Source organism: Salvia hispanica, chromosome 2 (genome assembly GCF_029641045.1).
Source record: "Salvia hispanica isolate PSC_SH4W2 chromosome 2, Shi_PSC_v1, whole genome shotgun sequence".
In the NCBI taxonomy this organism is placed as follows: domain Eukaryota; kingdom Viridiplantae; phylum Streptophyta; class Magnoliopsida; order Lamiales; family Lamiaceae; genus Salvia; species Salvia hispanica.
This window is the reverse complement of record NC_142693.1, coordinates 64,679,586-64,700,629: the sequence shown is the minus strand read 5'-3', so window position 1 is coordinate 64,700,629 and position 21,044 is coordinate 64,679,586. Positions and strand designations below refer to the sequence as shown.

The 21,044-nt window shown below is 37.1% G+C and overlaps 3 protein-coding genes and 2 pseudogenes across 5 annotated transcripts; 3 read left to right on the top strand and 2 right to left on the bottom strand.

Annotated features, from left to right (window-relative positions):
* The first annotated feature begins 3,631 nt into the window (after positions 1-3,631).
* Positions 3,632-4,345, top strand: LOC148932941 (secreted RxLR effector protein 161 pseudogene; annotated as a pseudogene).
* Positions 4,346-4,950: 605 nt separating this feature from the next.
* On the bottom strand, positions 4,951-7,419 carry LOC125200744 (transcription termination factor MTERF8, chloroplastic-like; annotated as a pseudogene).
* A 701-nt stretch (positions 7,420-8,120) lies between these two features.
* Positions 8,121-10,502, bottom strand: LOC125201676 (uncharacterized). Of its 3 annotated transcripts, none has more exons than XR_016135980.1 (3): positions 9,343-10,502; positions 8,872-9,051; positions 8,121-8,414 (listed from the first exon to the last, which is right to left on the bottom strand). XR_016135980.1 is itself a non-coding variant. In XM_048099889.2 (2 exons), the coding sequence occupies exon 1, from the start codon at positions 10,346-10,348 to the stop codon at positions 9,185-9,187; it is 1,164 nt and encodes a 387-aa protein (XP_047955846.1). In that variant the 5' UTR covers positions 10,349-10,502; the 3' UTR covers positions 9,001-9,051; positions 9,141-9,184. The 3 variants fall into 3 exon arrangements, 1 of the variants encoding a protein (XP_047955846.1); XR_016135981.1 differs by having other exon boundaries at positions 8,121-8,349; XM_048099889.2 differs by lacking the exon at positions 8,121-8,414 and having other exon boundaries at positions 9,001-9,051; positions 9,141-10,502.
* A 4,798-nt stretch (positions 10,503-15,300) lies between these two features.
* Positions 15,301-16,875, top strand: LOC125200484 (uncharacterized). The gene has a single exon (XM_048098124.2). The coding sequence runs from the start codon at positions 15,443-15,445 to the stop codon at positions 16,628-16,630; it is 1,188 nt and encodes a 395-aa protein (XP_047954081.1). The 5' UTR covers positions 15,301-15,442; the 3' UTR covers positions 16,631-16,875.
* A 1,639-nt stretch (positions 16,876-18,514) lies between these two features.
* Positions 18,515-20,361, top strand: LOC125200473 (uncharacterized). Its single transcript, XM_089063754.1, has one exon. It carries the CDS (start codon positions 18,655-18,657, stop codon positions 19,813-19,815), a length of 1,161 nt encoding a protein of 386 aa, XP_088919880.1. The 5' UTR covers positions 18,515-18,654; the 3' UTR covers positions 19,816-20,361.
* Positions 20,362-21,044: the final 683 nt, after the last annotated feature.

Here is a 21,044-nt window from a genome sequence, read left to right as displayed (position 1 = left end):
TCGAATAATACTGAATCAGGTTAAAAGTGGATTATAGAGTTTTACGTATACAAGCAAGATTCTATTCGAGCGAAACTTGCTCGAAACATGCTTTTCAGTATACCAAACCTAACAGCATGATGTGTGGGTCGAGATCGACCGTTGCCAAGGCAGACCCATTACCCGCTGCGACAAAGGAATATGTCAGTATCGAGACATCACCAATCAAAGGAGATTATACAAGTTCTTGGCTGGATTAAACTCTCAATATGAGAGAATCAGAAGAGACATTCTCAAAAAAAGCCCAATGCCTCCGGTCCACGTCGCGTACTGCTGGGTGAAACTGGAGGCCACACGGCTGGAAATCATGCCGCCGGCGAACCCCGACCAAACCGGTGCAACAAACGGAGATTCATCATCGGGCGGAGTGGGCTTTGGACCTGGAGACCGGAACAAACGCCCCTCCCCTCAGTCAGGGTCGCCGCGCACCGGAGAGCATACACCACACTCCACCGCCGAGAATCCTGCTGTAAGCGGCGGAATCGCAATTGAGAGGAGTCGATCCAGCGGCGGTGGCAGACAGATTGAGGAGGTGGGGAAGGCCGTTCTCGCCGGCAGAATCGGAGGAGGAAGCGGCGGCGTACTCGCCGGAAGAATCGGAGGAGGGCGCGGCGCCGTATCTGGTGAAGGAGGTAATGGGATAGGGTTTACACAACCTAGCCCAATTTATACTTTAGTGCCTAGTCCCTCTAAATTTCGGAAATTGCAGCAGATACCCCATGCCTTACAATCTGGACCTTATACTCTGCATAATTCAAAAAATGACCCCATATCATGTGATAATATGTTTGTTAGTCCCAATAGTTTTGAAATTCTGCACAAATTACCTATTGCTTGTACTGTACAACATAGACCTAGTGATAAGGAGAAAGGGTGGATTTTTTATTGTGGGGCAACAGATACGATGACACATGATAAGAGTGATTTTGTAAATTTTAGTGATTCCATGAAAAGTCATATACAGACTGCAGATGGGGAATTAACATCAGTAGAGGGTAGTGGGACAATTGAGATCTCACCTACATTAAAATTGTCGAATTGTCTCTATGTTCCCAAATTGTCACATAAGTTGATGTCAATTAGCCACGTGACGAAGGAATTAAATTGTACGCTATGAATGCATCCTAATTTCTGTGTATTACAGGATATCAGGACGAGGAGTTAAATTGGGCGTGACACTGAGCGTCAAGGTCTCTACTATGTTGATGAGATGGCTCACCAAGGTAGTGCCGCAATGCTAGCTCACGGATCTGCGACCCGAGAAGCTTGGTTGTGGCATAGACGTTATGGTCACCCATCTCATGGTTATTTTAAGTTACTCTTTCCTCATTTTTCTCATCTTAAGGATATTTCTTGCGAATCTTGTGTTTTGGCGAAGAGCCACAGACAATCTTTTAAGTCTACTGAAACTCGTGTTAAGAGTCTTTTTTCTTTGGTGCATGTTGATGTTTGGGGCCCTGCACCCGTTATTGGTGATTATGGTTTTAAATATTTCTTACTTTTTGTGGATGATTGTTCAAGGATGACATGGGTATATTTTTTGAAAAATAAATCCGAAGTTTATGAAAAATTTGTCTTGTTTTACAAATTAATCCAAACTCAGTTTCAGACGCAAATCAAGGTGCTTAGGTCTGACAATGGGAGGGAGTTTGTCAATCGAGAAATGTCAAATTTTTTCAAAGATAAAGGGTTAGTTCATCAAACCTCTTGTCCGTATACCCCCGAACAAAATGGAGTTGCTGAGAGAAAAAATAGGATCATTTTAGAAATCACTTGTGCCTTATTTTTTGACTCAAAAGTCCCAAAATTTTTATGGCCCGAGGCAGTTGCTACATCGGTTTATTTGGTAAATCGGCTCCCTACAAAAATATTGAATATGAAAACTCCGCTCCAACTTTTATCTTCTCTAGCCAAAGTACCCGAACCTCTTACACTACCACTTAAAGTCTTTGGGTGTTCTGTGTATGTTCATGTTCCTAAACACGAAAGAACAAAATTTCCGCTTGCGCTATAAAATGTGTTTTTTTGGGGTATGGAATCAATCAAAAGGGTTATCGGTGCTTTGATCCCTCATCTAGGAAGATAATAACTACTATGAATTGTACTCCCTCCGTCCCATTGAAGATGACTCACTTTCCTTTTTGGTTTGTCCCAATCAAGATGACCCATTACTTAAAATGGAAACACATTTATGTCTACTTTATTCCCTCTGTCTTACTTTACTCTCTCCTCTTACCACACAAAATATAACTGCATAAAATCTTGTGCCGGCCAAGGAAGGGGTCATCTTCCTTGGGACGGAGGGAGTAACTTTTTGGAGTGCGAATATTATTACACCAGCCTTAGTGGCCAGGGGGAGAGTAGAACTGTCGATAGGTCGAGTGGACCCCTAAGCTGGTTTGTGCCACTACCAAGCAACTCTGCCGTGGAACCAACAGAGACAGTTAGTACTACCGTCGAGCCTGTCTTGTCGGCAGCAGAGCCTCCTCAATCGTCTTCGCCCGATAATCCTCTTCCAGTGATATCTGAGGTAATTCCTGAAACCAGCATCAATAGTACAGTTGTTCCTAATGACTCTGCCACAGGATCGGAGGAGAGTGCTGCGATTGACGGGGATACAGGGCAATATATACTCCCAAATCGGATCACGAGGGGTATTCCACCAAAGAGATACAGTCCAGAGCGTGTCACGAAGAGGAGTAGATATTCAGTGGCAAATTTGGCTAAAGCTAATTTGACAGAGATGGCGAGGGCATTCTCTGCTGCCCTATATGATGAAGATTAGCTTCCCAGAACTGCCGAAGAAGCAATGGAAATTCCACATTGGAGGGAGACGATGATTGTAGAGATGAAGGCACTAATGAAAAACAAGACATGGGAAGTATGTATGAGACCCGAGGGATCGAGATTAGTTGGATGTCGTTGGGTGTTCACAATCAAGAGAAGACCAGATGGATCGATTGAACGCTATAAAGAAAGATTGGTAGCAAAAGGTTACACGCAAACATATGGAGTTGATTATGCGGAGACCTTCTCACCAGTGGCGAAGATGAGCACTATCCGTATGCTATTCTCTATTGCTGCAACAAAGAATTGGCCACTACATCAGTTTGATGTAACTAACGCCTTCCTACATGGCGAGCTTACCAAACCAATCTATATGGAGGCCCCACCCGGGTTTGATGGAGAGTTCAAGGGAAGGGAGGTTTGTAAACTCAAAAAGATGCTCTATGGTTTGAAGCAGTCACCAAGGGCATGGTTTGGACGATTTACTGAGGTAATGAAGAAATACGGATATAAGCAGAGTAATTCAGATCACACCCTATTTCTCAAGAAGAGAGGAGGAAAGATCACATATCTGATCATTTATGTCGATGATATGATTCTCACTGGGGAAGATGATGAGGAAATAAGTCAGTTGAGGAAGAACCTTTTTACTGAGTTTGAAATGAAAGACTTGGGTCTCCTAAAGTATTTTCTGGGAATTGAAGTAATGCGGTCCAAGAAGGGGATATTTATAAGTCAGAGGAAGTATGTTTTGGATCTCTTGGCGGAAAGTTGAATGCTTGACTATAAGCCTGCAGAGACCCCAATGGTGCAGAATCACGGACTTCGACTGACAGAAGGAGCTGAACTGACACACCAGACTAGATACCAACAGCTTGTGGGTAAGCTTATTTACCTTTCTCATACTAGGCCAGACATTGCCTATGCCGTGGGGGTAGTTAGTCAATTCATGCATAAGCCTCAAGTCGATCATTGGGAAGCGGCCTTGAGAATTGTGCGGTATCTAAAGGGGACTCCTGGGCATGGAGTTTTGTTCGAGAATCATGGGAACTTGGAGGTGCATGGGTTCACTGATGCAGATTGGGCTGGAAACCCAAATGATCAGAAGTCGACTGCAGGATATTTCACCTTTGTGGGGGGAAATCTTGTAACTTGGCGGAGTAAGAAACAAAAGGTGGTAGCTCTATCAAGTGCCGAAGCGGAGTTTCGTGGAATTAAGAGTGGGTTGACTGAAATCCTCTGGCTGAAGAGGTTGATGACAAAACTTGGATTGATGTCTAAGGAACCGTGCAGACTCTTTTGTGACAACAAGGCAGCGATCAGTATATCTGAAAATCCAGTGCAACACGATCGAACAAAGCATGTTGAAGAAGACCGCCACTTCATCAAGGAAAACATAGAAGCAAAAGTGATAGATCTTCCCTTTGTTCGGTCAGAAGATCAGTTAGCAGATATCCTCACTAAAGCAGTGGATTCAAGAAGTTTTCATGGAGTTATTGAGCAAGTTGAAAATGGGTGATTTCATTGTTTAACTCGAGGGGGAGTGTTGGAAATAAATCAAGAATATTGGAAATAAATCAAGGAGATACGCAAGATTAGAGAATTGATTAATTGTAATTATTCTTTTCCTGATTTGCAGCTAGGGTAAATCTTACCATATGTAATTAACCCTAAGCCTATTTAGGCGTGTAATCTCCTTCACAATTAAACAAGTTGAATGAATATATGATCCCAAAATTTAACAATTTATTACTCTTTTTGAAAATGTTAGCTTTGATTTTTTTCATAGATTCGTCCTATTTTACAAAGTAAAAACTCCTTAAATAAATCAAAATTTAAGCTTTATAATAATCGATCTGATTCAAGGAGTGTTTAAAGTAAACATTCCTAAAATCAATCAACTTTAAGTCTTCAAATAGTCATCTAGTTAAATAATCAACTGAGCTGTCAAAAATCGATATGTTTGAATTAAATTAACTGTTATTTGATCTTTAAAATTTATGACACTCCCTAAACAAATCAAATTTTCAAATTTTGTAATTGTAACAGCCTCATGTTCACGAACTAAAAAAATATGTAACTTATTCATTTATCTAGGCATCTAATATATAAAGTTCGAGATCGTATAAGAAAGATCAGAACAGTATGGCATTCATCATTTAGAAAGCAACAGTGTCACAGAAACATTCTGAAAAAATGAAACATCATATTTACAAGAAATTCTATAGAACATGTGTACGTAGCCAATCTCAAAACTCAAATCAGTAGAAGTTATGCACTTCGAATCTTGATGGAGTCTTCCACAACACAAGTTTTTCCACTGTAAAATAACCATATCGACAAAAGTAGTAGTCGTAATTTGCAGAACTTCAAGAATCAGGGAAGCCAGGATCGTGTCAAGATTAGTTCGCAACAGAGAGCATAAGCTAGAACGTAATAAGGTTTACCAAATGTGTCAAAAAACTTATCATTCGTAAATGCAGAAACTCTTGAAAGACCGGGCCACTTTTCAATAAGATTCCTACTTTCCTGGAGTCCCATAATTTGCAGCGCGACACAAGCCTCTTCTCAATGCTGCACATGAGTTTCATTGGGTTAGCTACGATATTGGTGATACAGTACTTCCCGGTAGCAAGCAGAAGTTCCACAACCCTCTTCGTTTTCTCCATGGATGAAGAAAACAGCAACGGTGTCTGCCTAAGGAATTTCATCATATCATAAGTTGAAAACCCCAAATCAAGGAGGACTTTCCGATTGACTTCCATGATCCCTTCGCTCGTGTGAGCAAAAACATTGATAACATCGATGAAAGAAGTGAAGTCCGGGAGACCCTGAACCTCATGGCCTTGTCTATAGATTTCTCCATAACACATCAGGCCTCACCAATAGACATCTCAGGCAAAAATGGAGTAAGTGAAGGATACGCTCCATAGGTATATTGCAACTAGCCAGGTTGATAGGCTTCTATTGATTAAAAAAGAAATAACTTTGAAAAATTGCTATACATAACATAGACAGACCTACAGAAACCAATAACAGATCAAGATTAGAGATTAGTATTACTAACAGGAACCAATTCAGAAAGAAGAATGGGAGTCAGGGAGATTTACTAACATATGAGAAATAAATGTTTCATATTCTAATAGAATATGTTTGGCAAGATTGATCAAATAATATGTTGAGCACAAGGAAGAATTAATACTTCTACTACTACGTACGAGTTCTTCAAGCATCGGTTCTTATAGATTCATCTCTTCCGGCTCGTAACATAGATCTTTGTGTGATGAGTTCTTCATCAATCTCGTCATAATAAGGCCTAACAAATTTCTCCATAAATTCTTCATCTCTAGGTTTGAGAACAGCTGAAAGACATGGCCACTTTTCAATCAGATTCCTACTTTCCAAAAGTTTAAGAATCTGCATCCGCGGCTCAATCCTCTTCTCGACACTGCACCCAAGTGCAGATGGAGATGCGGCAATATTGGATACACTGTACTTCCCGGTAGCAAGCAGAAGCTCTACTTTTTTCTTCAATTTGTTTCCAGATGCCGAGAAAACATGAGGGTGCGTCCTAAATATTTTGAGTATATCCTTATCAGAAAATCCCAAATTGCGAAGAGTTTCCAGCTTGACCTCCCACATCCCTTGGCTCGTATAGTTAAATACACCGACAGCATAGATAAAAACAACCGAATTGTGAGGCACCCCGATTTCTATAGCCTTGTCTACAGATTTCCTCATGATATCCGGTTTGATCAAGAAACCTCTTGGGGAAGCGTAGACTAAGTGAAGGACGCGCTCCATTGGTATCCCGGTGCTCTTCACGATTTCCACATTCGGGATTAAGCTTCTCTCTAAATCAGTTACAAGAAGCCAAGGGCATCTTTTCAAAAACCGGGCCACATCGTCGTTAGATCCGATCAAGCCCTTTAGTATCGATAATCTAGGATTAATCCTGTTCTCCATGCTTGAATGTATAATCGCAGGACCGTGTGAAATCATCTTGGCAATCTCCTCAGAAGAAAGCCCCAAGTTTTGGAACACCTTGAATCTGGATTCGAAACGCTCAATTGTAAACCCTAGAATCCGAGGATCATATATCACTAATTTCTGCAGCTGAGCAGTCGTAAAGATATTCTCTTTGAGGAACGAAAGCACTGAATCAGCTCTTTGGGGGTCTCTGAATTTAGGTAAACGCGACGAAGCTAGCGAGGCCAATTCAGGAGAAAATTGGTGTTTATTGACCAAAACATCGCAGATTTCAGGGCTAGGGATTAATATTCTTTTGATCCTCCGAGTGGAAAAGAAGTGGATTGAGGGAGAGGAATGAGCATTTGAGTTGCAGAGAAATGAATTAGGGTTCGACAATAACGAGAGATTCCTACGCACAATTGCAATCATAGTGAACAATCAACAGTACTTGCCTGCAAAATTCGAAGTGATTTCACTGCCCGAGCTTCTTAATGGAGGATATCTCTTTCTCAAGCACCGTCGCCATGGAAGAAGCAGCTCAGCTCAGCTCAGCTTCACTCTCTCCCCTCTCGCTTTCCTTCTCGCTCAGAGAGTAACAGTAACTAAATAAGTTTAATTTGGAATTATAAAAAACACAATTTAACATTTGATGTTTTTATTTATTAGCTTAACAAGTGTAATTACTACCTACTCTAATTGAAAATGTTAAACTTTGATTTTTTTTATAGATTCGTTATATTTTGCAAAGTGAACAATCCTTAAATAAATCAAAATTTAAGCTTTACAATATTCAATCTTAGATTCAAGAATTGTTTAAAGTAAACCCTCCTAAAATGGATCAAATTTGTCTTAAAAAGACTCGTCTAATTAAATACTCCCTCTTTTCCACAATAATTTTCATTCTTGCTACGACCACAGATTTTAGAAAATGTAAAGAAAAATTAATTAAAAAAAATAATGGAATATGAACCCATTTACCATTTAAGATAAAAATGAAATGTGACAATTAATATGAGACGGACCGAAAAAAAGAGTGACAATTATTGTAGAACGGTGGAGTAATCAACTGAGCTGTCGAAAATCGACATGTTTGAATTAAATTAAGTGTTACTTGACCTTTAAATTTATGGCTCATATCAGTAAAAGTGCGCCACACAAATCAAATAGAAGCCTTGAAATACTCAAATCTGGTTCAAGAATTGTTTCACACACCTTTAAATCATTTCTTCATTTATTAGACATCCAAGAAATAAAATTCGAAATCATGTAAGAACAGAACAAAACTCTACAAACAGCAAGTATAAAGAGTGAATGCCAACAACAACAAAAACAGTCACCTCCACAACTGTTCATTCAGTTAATTAAGATTTAACATTTTTTCTGAACATCTAGAAAGCAACACAGAGTCACAGACACTTTCTGGAAAACAGAACATATTTACAAAACATCCTCTAGAACTTGTATGCGTAGCGTAGCCAATCTCAAACCTCGAACAAGAAGAAGTTATACCCTCGGATCTTGATGGACTCTTCCACATCACAAGTCTTTCCACTGAAAAATAATGAAATTTGCAGAATTTCAAAATTCAGGGAAGCCAAGATCGTGTCAAGATTAGTCTGCAAAAGCAAGCATGAGCTAGACCGAAGGCTCGATAAACTGAGAAGAGCTAAGGGAAACAAGCATGCCAAAGATAGAATAAATTATCAAGATTCATAGATATTTACAGTTTAGGACCCATATTCAGGCTTCGGTGATGATGAGTTGAGCTAAAACAGGGGTGAAATATCACTTCATCCCAATGAAATGGAGACAAGCAGCCAAAGATAGGAAAGATGACCAAGATTATCAGATATTTACAGTGTAGGATTCACATTTGGGCTTCAGGGTTGATAAATAAGGCAACGGAACGGTGCTAGAAGCAAATCACAGACGCAGAAATCATAGGAAGAAAACTACACACAACGAGAAAAGCCACACCTAAAATAAATCTCACTTGACATGCTCCAAAATGGAAGACAAACAAAAATATGAACAAACAAGTCATATATTGCTGATCAAAGTTTCTTTCCTTACCTAACGAATGCTGATCAAACTCCCGTCTTTCTTTGCCCTTAAAATACTCTATGCATACTTCGCCAAGTTAATTTGAGTACGGGCAAGTAAATTTCTCAAACAACCTCAGAGTTGACAATTTCATAACCATTGAAAGAATAAGCCAGGTTTCAATCAGATTCTTAAGAAACATCCACAAACCTGCAGTCGAAACAAAATATATAATCATAGAAAATGAGAAGGCCAAAAATATCCCACAGGGCAGAACAAACTCAAGAAGATGAACCTACAACATTAATTAAAAACTCTAAACAATAACTGTGCAAGTATACAACTACAGCTCCAACTCTTTTTTTCCATTGAAAAAGTTCTTTATGATGTATTCTTCTGCAATCTCATCATAATAAGGTCTAACAAATGTGTCAATAAACTTATCATCCGTAAGCGCAGAAACACTTGAAAGACCGGGCCACTTTTTTATTAGATTCCTACTTTCCAGGAGCTCCAGAATTTGCAGCCGCGGCACAAGCCTCTTCTCAATGCTGCACATAAGTGCCGTCGGGTTAGATACAATATTGGCAATACTGTACTTCCCGGTAGCAAGCAGAAGTTCCACAACCCTCTTCGTTTTCTCCATCGATGAAGAAAACAGCAACGGTGTCTGCTTAAGGAATTTCATCATATCATCGCTTGAAAACCCCAAATCCAAGAGAACTTTCCGATTGACTTCCATGATCCCTTCACTCGTGTGTGCAAAAACATTAACTGCATCGATGAAAGCAAGTGAGCTCCGAGAGACCCCAAACCCCACAGCCTTGTCTATAGCTTTCCTCATAACATCCGGCCTCATCAATAGACATCTCGGCCGAAAATGGAGCAAGTGAAGGATACGCTCCATAGGTATACCGCAGCTTTTCAAGATCTCCACATTCGGCATCAATGTCTTCTCCAAATCAGCTGAGACATACCAGGGAGACTTCCTTACAAGCCTGGCCACATCCTGATTGGATCCAAGCAAGCTCTTTAACAAAGTTAACGAAGGAATGATCTTATTCTCCATGCTCGAATGCAGAATCGGCTTATTACTAGTCATCAACTTGGCAACCTCCTCTGGAGAAAGGCCCAAGTCTCGGAATAGCTTGAATTTCAATCGAAGTCCCTCGGTGGTAAACCCTAGAATCCGAGGGTTGTACGAGACGACTTGCTCGATTTGATCGGCGGTGAAGGCGTTGGCTTTGAGGAAGGATAGAATTGAATCGGCATTTTGGGGGCACCTGAATTTAGGTAAACGAGAGGCAGCTAGAGAAGCCAGCTCAGGGGAAAAGAAGTGCTTTTGCACGAGTACATCGTAAATTTGGGGGTCGGGGGTTAGGGTTTTACTCCTCCGAGTTGAGAAAAAGTGGAGTGAAGGAGAGAAATGAGAATTGGGGGAATTGCAGAGAAATGAATTAGGGTTTGAGAGTAAACGGAGGAGATTCGTGCGAGTAATTGCAATCATGTTCGCATAAATCGAAAATGGAAATTTGCTGTGGTGAGGAATGGATATGACTTGCCTGAGAAAGAGAGCGGATTCGTAGAGCAAGTGCGTTAATGGAAGGCCCTTCACCACGCCGTCGCCATGGCAGTGACAGTCTCTCTTTCTCTCAACTAGTGTGAATACAATTTGTAAAGTCCACTATTTATAGTTTCTCAGACTTTATTGGCTAATTTTTTTCTTTGTTAAAAAATTATATTTACTCATTATGGGATGTACTCCCTCCGTCCCGGATAATTCGGGTCACTTTGACCGGGTACGGGTTTTAAGAATTGTAATGGAAAGTGGGTTGAAAAAGTTAATAGAGAGTGGGTCCTATCTTTATATATTAGTTTTATAATAAAATGTGAGTAAGAATGAGTTAGTGGAATATGAGGCCCAATACCAAAAATGGTAAAAGTGAAGTGGGACAAATTATGTGGTACGGACCGAAATGGAAAACTGGGACGAATTATCTGGGACAGAGGGAGTAATCAATTGCCAACTAATTATCAATCCCAAATTGAGACCAATTTTTAATCATTAGATTAGAAGATCTCGTGGTTAATATAATGTCAAGTTTAATATATTTTAAATTTAAATAATTATTAATTAAATTAAAAAGGTATTAATGTCAAATCCTACATGTATTAATTATAACTAACAACTTTCTCTCTCCTCAAAATCATCTCAAATCTTTAAATTTACGTAACTCTCTCAATTTAAATTATTTTTCCGCAAAAAATATATCAAATTAAAGATAATTTAATAAGGATTCCAACGAGATCTCAATTGCATATATTCCGACAATGTTCGGGTGATGAAATTTGATAAATTATATTTCAATTTTCGTACATGTTGATAAGCAGCTATTTTCAACAAATACAACAAAAAATCTCAATATTTTTTGTAGGCAAAATCTCAATATTATGCATGTCCAATTTCAATAAAAATGTGTTGATATTTTCTTGTCCTTATGTTGATATTCTAATGTCATATTGTTGATATTTGTAATACATAATGTTGATATAAAAAAACACTCACAAAAATTATCATATGATAACATAATGACAATATTACCATTTTGTTGATATTTTGTATACTATTTATTGAGATTTTGTGAGCTTTAATCCCATCCACTCGTTTTAAAATCTAAGGGTGAAGATTTAGTCTTGATTTTGGATTAGGGTGCTATAAGCATTAGAATAGGACCCTACTCATTATAACGAGAAATTTTGAAATTAAATTTGTTGATTTTTTTAATATGAGATCAAAGCATGAAAATTCTCATAGTAAGAATTTGAACCTTTCTGTTTTCTTTTCTTTTTTTTCTTAATACTTCTCCCACGAAGTATATGAATTGACTAAACTACTCTACGTAAGATTTCTTTCTCAATCGTCTTTTAATCTTCTAGTTTATAAGCACTAACCTGATAATTTGAAACCACAATTTTAAGGCCCTCGCCACTTTCATATATTCATAAGTAAAGATCAAATGTAGTCCCTAACATATGATCGTTTTATCAATTTGGTCCTTAATATTATCTTTTTGATTATTTGATCCCTCACAAATAAACTCGGACCCGAATCGGTCCTCACTTAATAGAATCGTCAAAAAATAGACGATGACGCAATTTGACTATATTAAATTACTAATGGTAATTAATTATACCTAATTATAATTCTTTTCCTATTAGCAAAATTGGAAAAAAGATAGTATCGGTTGCAAAATGAAATGAATAATTTGTAATTTAATAGGAATTAAGAATTATAATTAGGTGTAATTAATTACCATTAGTAATTTAATATAGTCATATTGCAATCACCGTCTATTTTTTTGACGGTTTTGTTAAGTGAGGACCGATTCAGGTCCGAATTTATTTGTGAGGGACCAAATAATCAAAATGATAATGTTAAGGACCAAATTGATAAAATGGTCATATGTTAAGGACCGCATTTGACCTTTACTCTATATTCATTTGACTCGCCTCTTTTGATTATGACTAGGAAAGATTATCATATTAGCATTTGTAAACTAGGGAAGATGTAAAAAACGATTGAGAAATAAATTTTGTCAGATAATTTTATCAATGCATATATTTTATAAGTAAAATAATTAAAAAAAAAAGAGAGAGAAAAAAGGATAAAAATCTCTTATTTGAAAAATTTTGCATGCCTCAATCTTATAAATTACTAATGGTAATTAATTATACCTAATTATAATTCTTTTCCTATTAGCAAAATTGGAAAAAAGATAGTATCGGTTGCAAAATGAAATGAATAATTTGTAATTTAATAGGAATTAAGAATTATAATTAGGTGTAATTAATTACCATTAGTAATTTAATATAGTCATATTGCAATCACCGTCTATTTTTTTGACGGTTTTGTTAAGTGAGGTCCGATTCAGGTCCGAGTTTATTTGTGAGGGACCAAATAATCAAAATGATAATGTTAAGGACCAAATTGATAAAATGGTCATATGTTAAGGACCGCATTTGACCTTTACTCTATATTCATTTGACTCGCCTCTTTTGATTATGACTAGGAAAGATTATCATATTAGCATTTGTAAACTAGGGAAGATGTAAAAAACGATTGAGAAATAAATTTTGTCAGATAATTTTATCAATGCATATATTTTATAAGTAAAATAATTAAAAAAAAAGAGAGAGAAAAAAGGATAAAAATCTCTTATTTGAAAAATTTTGCATGCCTCAATCTTATAAATTACTAATGGTAATTAATTATACCTAATTATAATTCTTTTCCTATTAGCAAAATTGGAAAAAAGATAGTATCGGTTGCAAAATGAAATGAATAATTTGTAATTTAATAGGAATTAAGAATTATAATTAGGTGTAATTAATTACCATTAGTAATTTAATATAGTCAAATTGCAATCACCGTCTATTTTTTTGACGGTTTTATTAAGTGAGGACCGATTCAGGTCCGAATTTATTTGTGAGGGACCAAATAATCAAAATGATAATGTTAAGGACCAAATTGATAAAACGGTCATATGTTAAGGACCACATTTGACCTTTACTCTATATTCATCTGACTCGCCTCTTTTGATTATGACTAGGAAAGATTATCATATTAGCATTTGTAAACTAGGGAAGATGTAAAAAACGATTGAGAAATAAATTCTGTCAGGTAATTTTATCAATGCATATATTTTATAAGTAAAATAATGAAAAAAAAGAGAGAGAAAAAAGGATAAAAATCTCTTATTTGAAAAATTTTGCACGCCTCAATCTTATATTTTGAAAAGTCAGAAAATTAAATTTCATATTCTGAAATTTCTCCCTACATTGACTTGAACCTCTAGCTTATTGGTTAGAGCTAAATTATGATGTACCTTCGAGGAAATATGATAAAATTGAAACAATACAAAACTAAATTGTGATTCATCTTTCTAACTAGTTTGATGATTCTTACTTCTTATGGTGGTAACTAGAATTTTTGATGTATTGATCGTTTCAACTTCTGATCAAGCTAAAATGAGATTCATCCTCCTAACTAGTTTGATGATTATTAGTTTATAATTTCAAAATTTTCGCTTATTAATTTGATTTTAATCGTCCTAGTACTACATTTCATTTAAGTTATTAACTAGTTTGACGGCTTTGAATTTAGCAAATGGTTATGTTTTTCTAGCCCCAAAAGGAGACAATTACTTAAAATTTGAAATATATATTATCGAGTCTAACTTATTATTCATATACATAGATAGTGTTCAATAAACATTTCCATAACATGCTCATTGGCACAGTTAGAGTAAAATTGCACTTTGTCATTAAGTTCTAAGTAAATAGTTTGATTTCTAAGCCCTATAAGTAGATGATGAGTAAGGGCTTGCTCGACTGTCCTGATTGACATCCATAGATAGCGATAAGTAGATAAATTGCACTTTGTCATTAAGTTCTAAGTAAATAGTTTGATTTCTAAGCCCTATAAGTAGATGATGAGTAGGGCTTGTTAGATTGTCCCGATTGACATCCATAGATAGAGATGATTTGGTACATTACATCGTAGTAATGATGTTAAAGTATTGGAAAAAATAAATTCGCCCACCGTGGGGCTCGAACCCACGACCAGTTAAGAGCCTTGCGCTCTACCAACTGAGCTAGACGGGCTTAATTGTTGAACTAAATAGTAATTATAACCTCTAATTGTAATTAATCATAGTAAGACATAAAAGTGTAACTAAGTGTACCTCTTTCAAATTTTTAAAGCCATAAATAGTGATTGATATTCAACAACTCTGCACTTGATTAAAAAAGTACTAAAAAGAATACATAAGCACTTTTACATTCATTCGACTCAATTATGATAGGGATTATTGAACAACGCCAATAGACTATGTTATAGATCGATCATTAAACCTACTTTTTTCTCGAACTCTCTTTTAAAGAGGATATCTCGTGTTGTTTCGATATAAGAGATTTATAAGATGGTGGATGCCAACCAAAAGAGGAGCATGTACGAATTATGATGTTCCGTTTGGTTGATATCAACATAAATATGAAGGTTAAATTAACGAAAACAAAATACGCTGATTTAGTTATATGCTCAGTTCATTTATTTGACATCTAATTTTATTAGACAATGTAAAAATAAAGAATCAGCAATTCTAGTTAAGTAATGAGGATCATCTTCGTCCAAAAAAAGCAAAAAACAATTATGATCACGTATCCATCAACATTCGTCCTCATTCATTACTCTAAAACAATGTCGAATAATACATCAAATCTCCCAACTAGTACTAGAATATGCAATATAATTAATCCACAAATTTATACTAATCTTGTTTTAACACCCTGGGTCCAAACTTGACATTGTTTTTTCAGAAGGCTATAAATTTAAACATAATTAAAATAATTGTTTTCATGTATTCTTTTTTAAATATAGCAAAAATGCCTAAAAATTACAAAGAATTCCAATTTCCCAGTTCGATGAAGACTAGAACCCTAAACCCTAACAAAATCCCTCTTAATCGACGCGAGCATTCATTTCATCCAAATTGCGCAGCATATGTATGATTCGCCGATCCCAGTCTAGAATAATTTTGTCATGATTCACTCAATTTTGCGCCGAAATTTCATCTCATCGTTTTCGACGAATCTGCGCCCGCCAGATGAAACCGTAGCTCGATTTTTCCTCCCTGTGCTTCATTTCTCAACTTCTACAGAGAAAAAATCCGTGAACAACCCCGCATTGTATGATTTATTGCTGCAGAAGCACAAATTTTCACCTCAGGTAGCTCTGATTGCGGCCTCCGCTTCAACCCAATCGAAAACCCCCGAAGAGTATGATTCAATGCTCTCATTCTTCCGAGAGATCGGCTTTTCCAAATCCCAGGTTGAGAAAGCGGTGAAGTTTCTGCCTCAGCTGCTCTCTTCCAATCTCGAGAAAACAATCAAGCCGAAAATCAGAGTTTTCCAAGACATGGGCTTTCCCCGCGGCGTCATTGCCGAAGTCCTCTCGAAGGAGCCGAAGATCTTGCATCGTAGCGCTACCAAAGCGTTGATCCCTCGACTGACTTTGCTGAGGGAATTGCTGGGATCCAACAAATGTGTATCCCAAGTGCTTAGGAAGGCTCAATGGATGCTTAGCACGGATTTGAGGACGAACATGCTGCCTAACGTCGAGCTTCTCAGGAGCTGTGGCGTGTCGATGCAGCAGATTCTCACGATCTGCTGCTATGCACCGCGGTTCTTCTTGAATAGGCCAGAGGTCGTGAGGAAATACGTGGACCAGGCTGATGAATTGGGGGTGAGCAGGGGGTCTAGAGTGTTTGTGTATGTGGTGGCGGTTATTGGGTCGATGGCGAATGGGAGGTGGGAGCGAAAGATTCAGGCTTTTCGGGATATCCTGGAGTGCTCGGAGGATGATATCCTGAGAATGGTGAGGCAGTCACCGCAGGTGTTTACTGTGTCGGAGGATAAGCTGGTGAGGGTTAAGGAGTTGCTGATTGGGACTGGGAAGTATACGGCTTCTTGCATCGTTGGGTGGCCTAAATCGGTTATGTACAGCGCTGAGCAGCGGTATAAGCCCCGGATTGAGGTTTTGGAGATGTTGGAGAGGAGGGGTCTGATTCGAGCATGGCCACATCTTCCTGCGTTGTGTAAGATGTCAAATGATGTGTTTTGTAAGAAGTTTGTGAGTCCTCACTTGGATGAAGTTGGTGAGTTCTCGTGGCCTGTAGAGCTCGGGATGGGAAACGAGATGAGAAACTCGTGTAAGCTGCAGAGAGGATAGGGCTAAGCATCAGTAGTTTCTTTTGTGGTTTTTTTGTGATATTAGGGAAGAATTAGAGGCACCCTTTCTACTTTCTTGCTTGGTGCCATTTTTGGTTGCATTTGATTTAGTAATGTGTTATTTTGAGGGTATATTTGAATCTAAGCAGCAGTCCATATTTGGTCTGGACTTGATCTTGATGCATCTATGCCCTTTCTTGGCAAATAATTTGTCAATATGCACTTTGCCTTTAGCTTTTTCTTTAACTAACAATGTTGATAATGAGTTTATTATTCTAAGAGCTTAGTGCCATTGCCATCTATGTTGCATTGTTGATGACAGCAATGCTGGTCTTGGCAGTACTACCGTCGAGTTAGTCGGGATGGCAACACCCGATGGTGGATCTAGGATTTTCCGTTTTGGGATGCGATAAATAATTATAGTTATAGCTATTTAAAGTCCAACCAATCCCTTTTGTGTAACTTGTTTTCTCCAAATTCTACTGTGACTTAATTTTTGTAATAAAAACTTCACGAAGATATAGTTTTTTTTTTCCCCACTTTTGGTACCACTTACTTTCACCCAATACTTTTACTTAGAACTCACGCTCAGTCTGAGACTTTTGGAGAGAAGGAATCTGATTGAAAAGTGGCCAGCTCTTTCAGTGTTTTCTATCTTTACAGATGCTGAATTTTTTGACACGTTTATCAAGCCTTATTATGATGAGATTGGCGAAGAACGCATCATAAAGGTATTTGTCGAGAGGCAAAAGAAGAAGCTTTATAAGTAGATGCTTGGTGAATTTGTATGAATGCAAAAAAAGAAGCTTTATAAGTAGATGCTTGGTGAATTTGTATGAATTAGTGATGCAGATTAGTTAAGCTAAAAAGGTAATGCTCATCAACATAGTGTAGCATGTTCTTGTTCTTGTTCTGATTGCTTGTCCTGAGATTAGCAACATAGGTGTTACTTGTTCTGATCTGATATACCTTTTGCTGCATCTTCTCTGATTTCCTAAGACTGTATAAAGTGTGTTTTTTTTGCATTGTTTAGTGATGTTGTTTCACTTCCAATGTTTTGATTTGAACAGGTAAAAAATTCCAATGCAACTTAATCTCTCTTCTAGAGAGAAATTCTTGCCATTTGTTATAATTATTATTATTATCACCATATAGTTTAGCTACAAGATTTTATAATACTACTATTTTACATTTTCCAATCTGTAATAATCAAGTGATTGAAGCAAAAAGAATAAGGCATATGGGATTGTTTGTTATACATTGAGCCATGTTTGTTATGCTTCTTCTTCTCTTACTAGTTACTTGTATGATGTTATATCATTATCACTAATAATACTATCATCAAGTAATAAGTCAAAATCTTCATCTTGACATGGTTGACAATACACTCATCAATCGGGAAAATCTTGTTACTACAAGAAAGTTTTATGTAAATTAGACATTATTGTTTTTTATTTCAATTAAATTGAAAATTTAAATAAATCGATTAACTGAAAGTTGAGATTAAAATTCGTTGAAAAATATGGCTATAATCAGAGAGTAATATTTTCTATCTTCTACTATATGAGTATAATTTAAACACTAACTTTTTTTAGGTCACTTTTTATCAAATAAAAAACATATCACTATATTATTATTATTATTATTATTATTTTTTTATTGAAATATAAACATAAATTTTAAAGTTCATACGCCAGATGACTCTAACTTATAAATTTTGATCTGCGCATTAACTACCTCGGCCAACACTCACACATTGTATTATTATGGGCTAGTAAAATAAATTAAAAATAAAACTTATTCCTATAATAAATAAAAAATTTAAATTTAAAAAAAAAATGAAGAAGCAAAAATGACATCATTTTAACTGTATTTTATTTTTAATCGAAATAGCATCACTTTGGAACTGAGCTTCCTCGCTCTCTTCCATGGCGACGGCGCTCCTCCAAAACCCCTCTTTCCAGTAGCTTCAATTCCTTCGATTTCACAGGCAAGTTGTTTTTTATTTCAGTTGTTTCTCTCAACATGATTGCAATCGCACGCAAGAATCTCTCCTCTTTGTTTATAAACCCTAATTCATTTCTCTGCAAATCAAATGTGCTCTCGTTTTCCACTCGGAGGGTGAAAACACTAATCCCTAGCCCTGAAATCTGCGATGTTTTGGTCAATAAACATCAATTTTCTCCTGAATTGGCTTCATCGCGTTTACCTAAACTTAGAGATCCCCAAAGAGCTGATTCAGTGCTATCATTCCTCAAAGAGAATAGCTTTACGACTACTCAGCTGCAGAAACTTGTCATATATAATCCTACGGTTCTAGGGTTTACTATTGAGGGTTTGAAATCCAGATTGAAGGTGTTCCAAGATTTGGGGCTTTCTTCCGAGGAGATTGCCAAGATGATTTCCAGTAATAAGGCGATTTTACATTCAAGTATGGCGAACAAGATCATTCCCAATTTATCGATGCTCAAGGGCTTGGTGGGATCCAATGATGATGTGGCCAGACTTGTGAAGAGATGCCCCCGGGCTTTGTTAGCCGATTTGGAGAAAACATTAATGCCAAATGTGCAAATCTTGAAGAAGTGTAGTATACCAATGGAGTGCATCCTTCACTTGCTCTACCTTCGCCCGAGAACTTTCTTGGTCAAGTCGGATACTATGATGAAATCTGTTGAAAAGGCCATTGAAATTGAGGTGCCTCTCACTTTTATTGCTTTTATTCAAGCTGTTGATCTTTTCAATTATACAAGTGAAGGGATGTGGGAAGTCAAGTTGCAAACACTCCGTGATTTGGGATTTTCTGATGAAGGTATAGTCACAATGTTTAGGAAGCAACCACATGTTTTTACAGCATCTGGACACAAACTGAAGAACAAAATAGAGTTTCTTCTTGCTACTGGGAAGTTCAATATATCCAGTGTTGTAGCTTGTCCCGTAGCACTTGCGTGCAGTATTGAGAAGAGGCTTGAGCCGCGGATGCAAATTCTGAGACTTTTGGAGAGTAGGAATCTGATTGAAAAGTGGCCTAGTCTTTCAGGAATTTCTTCGTTTACGGATTATATGTTTTTTGATAAATTTATTAGGCCTTATTATGACGAGATTGGCGAAGAGTGCATCATCAAGAAATTTGTCACAGGAAAAAAAAGAGTTGAAGGTGTAAGCAAATGCTTGCGGAGCTCAATTTGAAGTAAGGTTAAGTGAAAGGTGAATAGATGTTTAGTTTCTTATTAGGCCTTATGGCGATGAGTTCACTGAAGAACACATCAGAAAGATGTATTTCAAGTAGCAATGTTTAGGTAAACTAAGGAGGTTAGAATCATTCCGCTGTTTGGTGGTGTTTATACTTTTATTACATTCAAGTATGGCGAACAAGATCATTCCCAATTAATTGATGCTCCAGGGTTTTCTAAATCGATATGGCCAGACTTGTGAAGAGATGCCCCCGGGTTTTCTAAATCGATATGGAGAAAACCTTAATGCCAAATGTGGAGATCTTGAAGGGGTGTAGCATACCAATGGAGCGCATCCTTCACTTGCTCTATACTCGTCTGACATGTTTTGTGGCGTCTTCTTGTTCTTGTTCTGATTGCTCGTCCTGAGATTAGAAACACCGGTGTTGCTTGGTCTGACTGTAATTGTGTTTATTGCCTTGTTAGTGAAGTATTTTTACTCCAAATATTGTGTTCATCTTGGATTAACTGTTATATAGTAGTAGTAATTCCTCTTTCTGAATTGGTTTATGTTAGTAATACTAATCTGTCAGCATCTTTAAGTCTCTATGTTATGGTTAGTGATTTTTCAGTGTTATTCCTTTTCTGATCAACAGAATTCTCAACCTGGTTGAGTTATGTACATATCACTTATTTTTTGAACATCATATCAAAGAGTGAGTGATATGTAAAAGATTTTTGTGCCATTTTGTTTATGGTATACGGGGCCATCGTCGCCTCCAACATTGCACAAGGCGCGTTAGTCCGGTGCCGTTCGGGCACCCAACTGTCTTCTAAGAACCATTTATTAATATCAAAACCTACATTAATATCCCTCCTTAATTGATTTTACAAAAAGGTGCACTCCGCCATACAATGATCCTGAACTAATAGTGTCCGACTCCCCGATCTCGTCCCTTTCAGCGGTCAGGAGGGCTGTGAATGTCTGAATCTATGACAACAATTCTCTCCGACACGGGATTTAAGAAATATTAAGAAAATGTATTCAAAAGGTAATGCCCCAAAGTAGCGGAGTTGTATTACTTTTTGGGTTGTTGTCTTTTACTTTTTTTGCCAAAAAATTTATCTTCTCATATTTTACTCTCTCTGTATATCCCTTACTTTACTTTTCTTTTTTAAGTATTTTTTTTCTCTTCTTTAATCTTTAACACATTAATTTTAAAATTCTGTATAAAAAAATGCCCC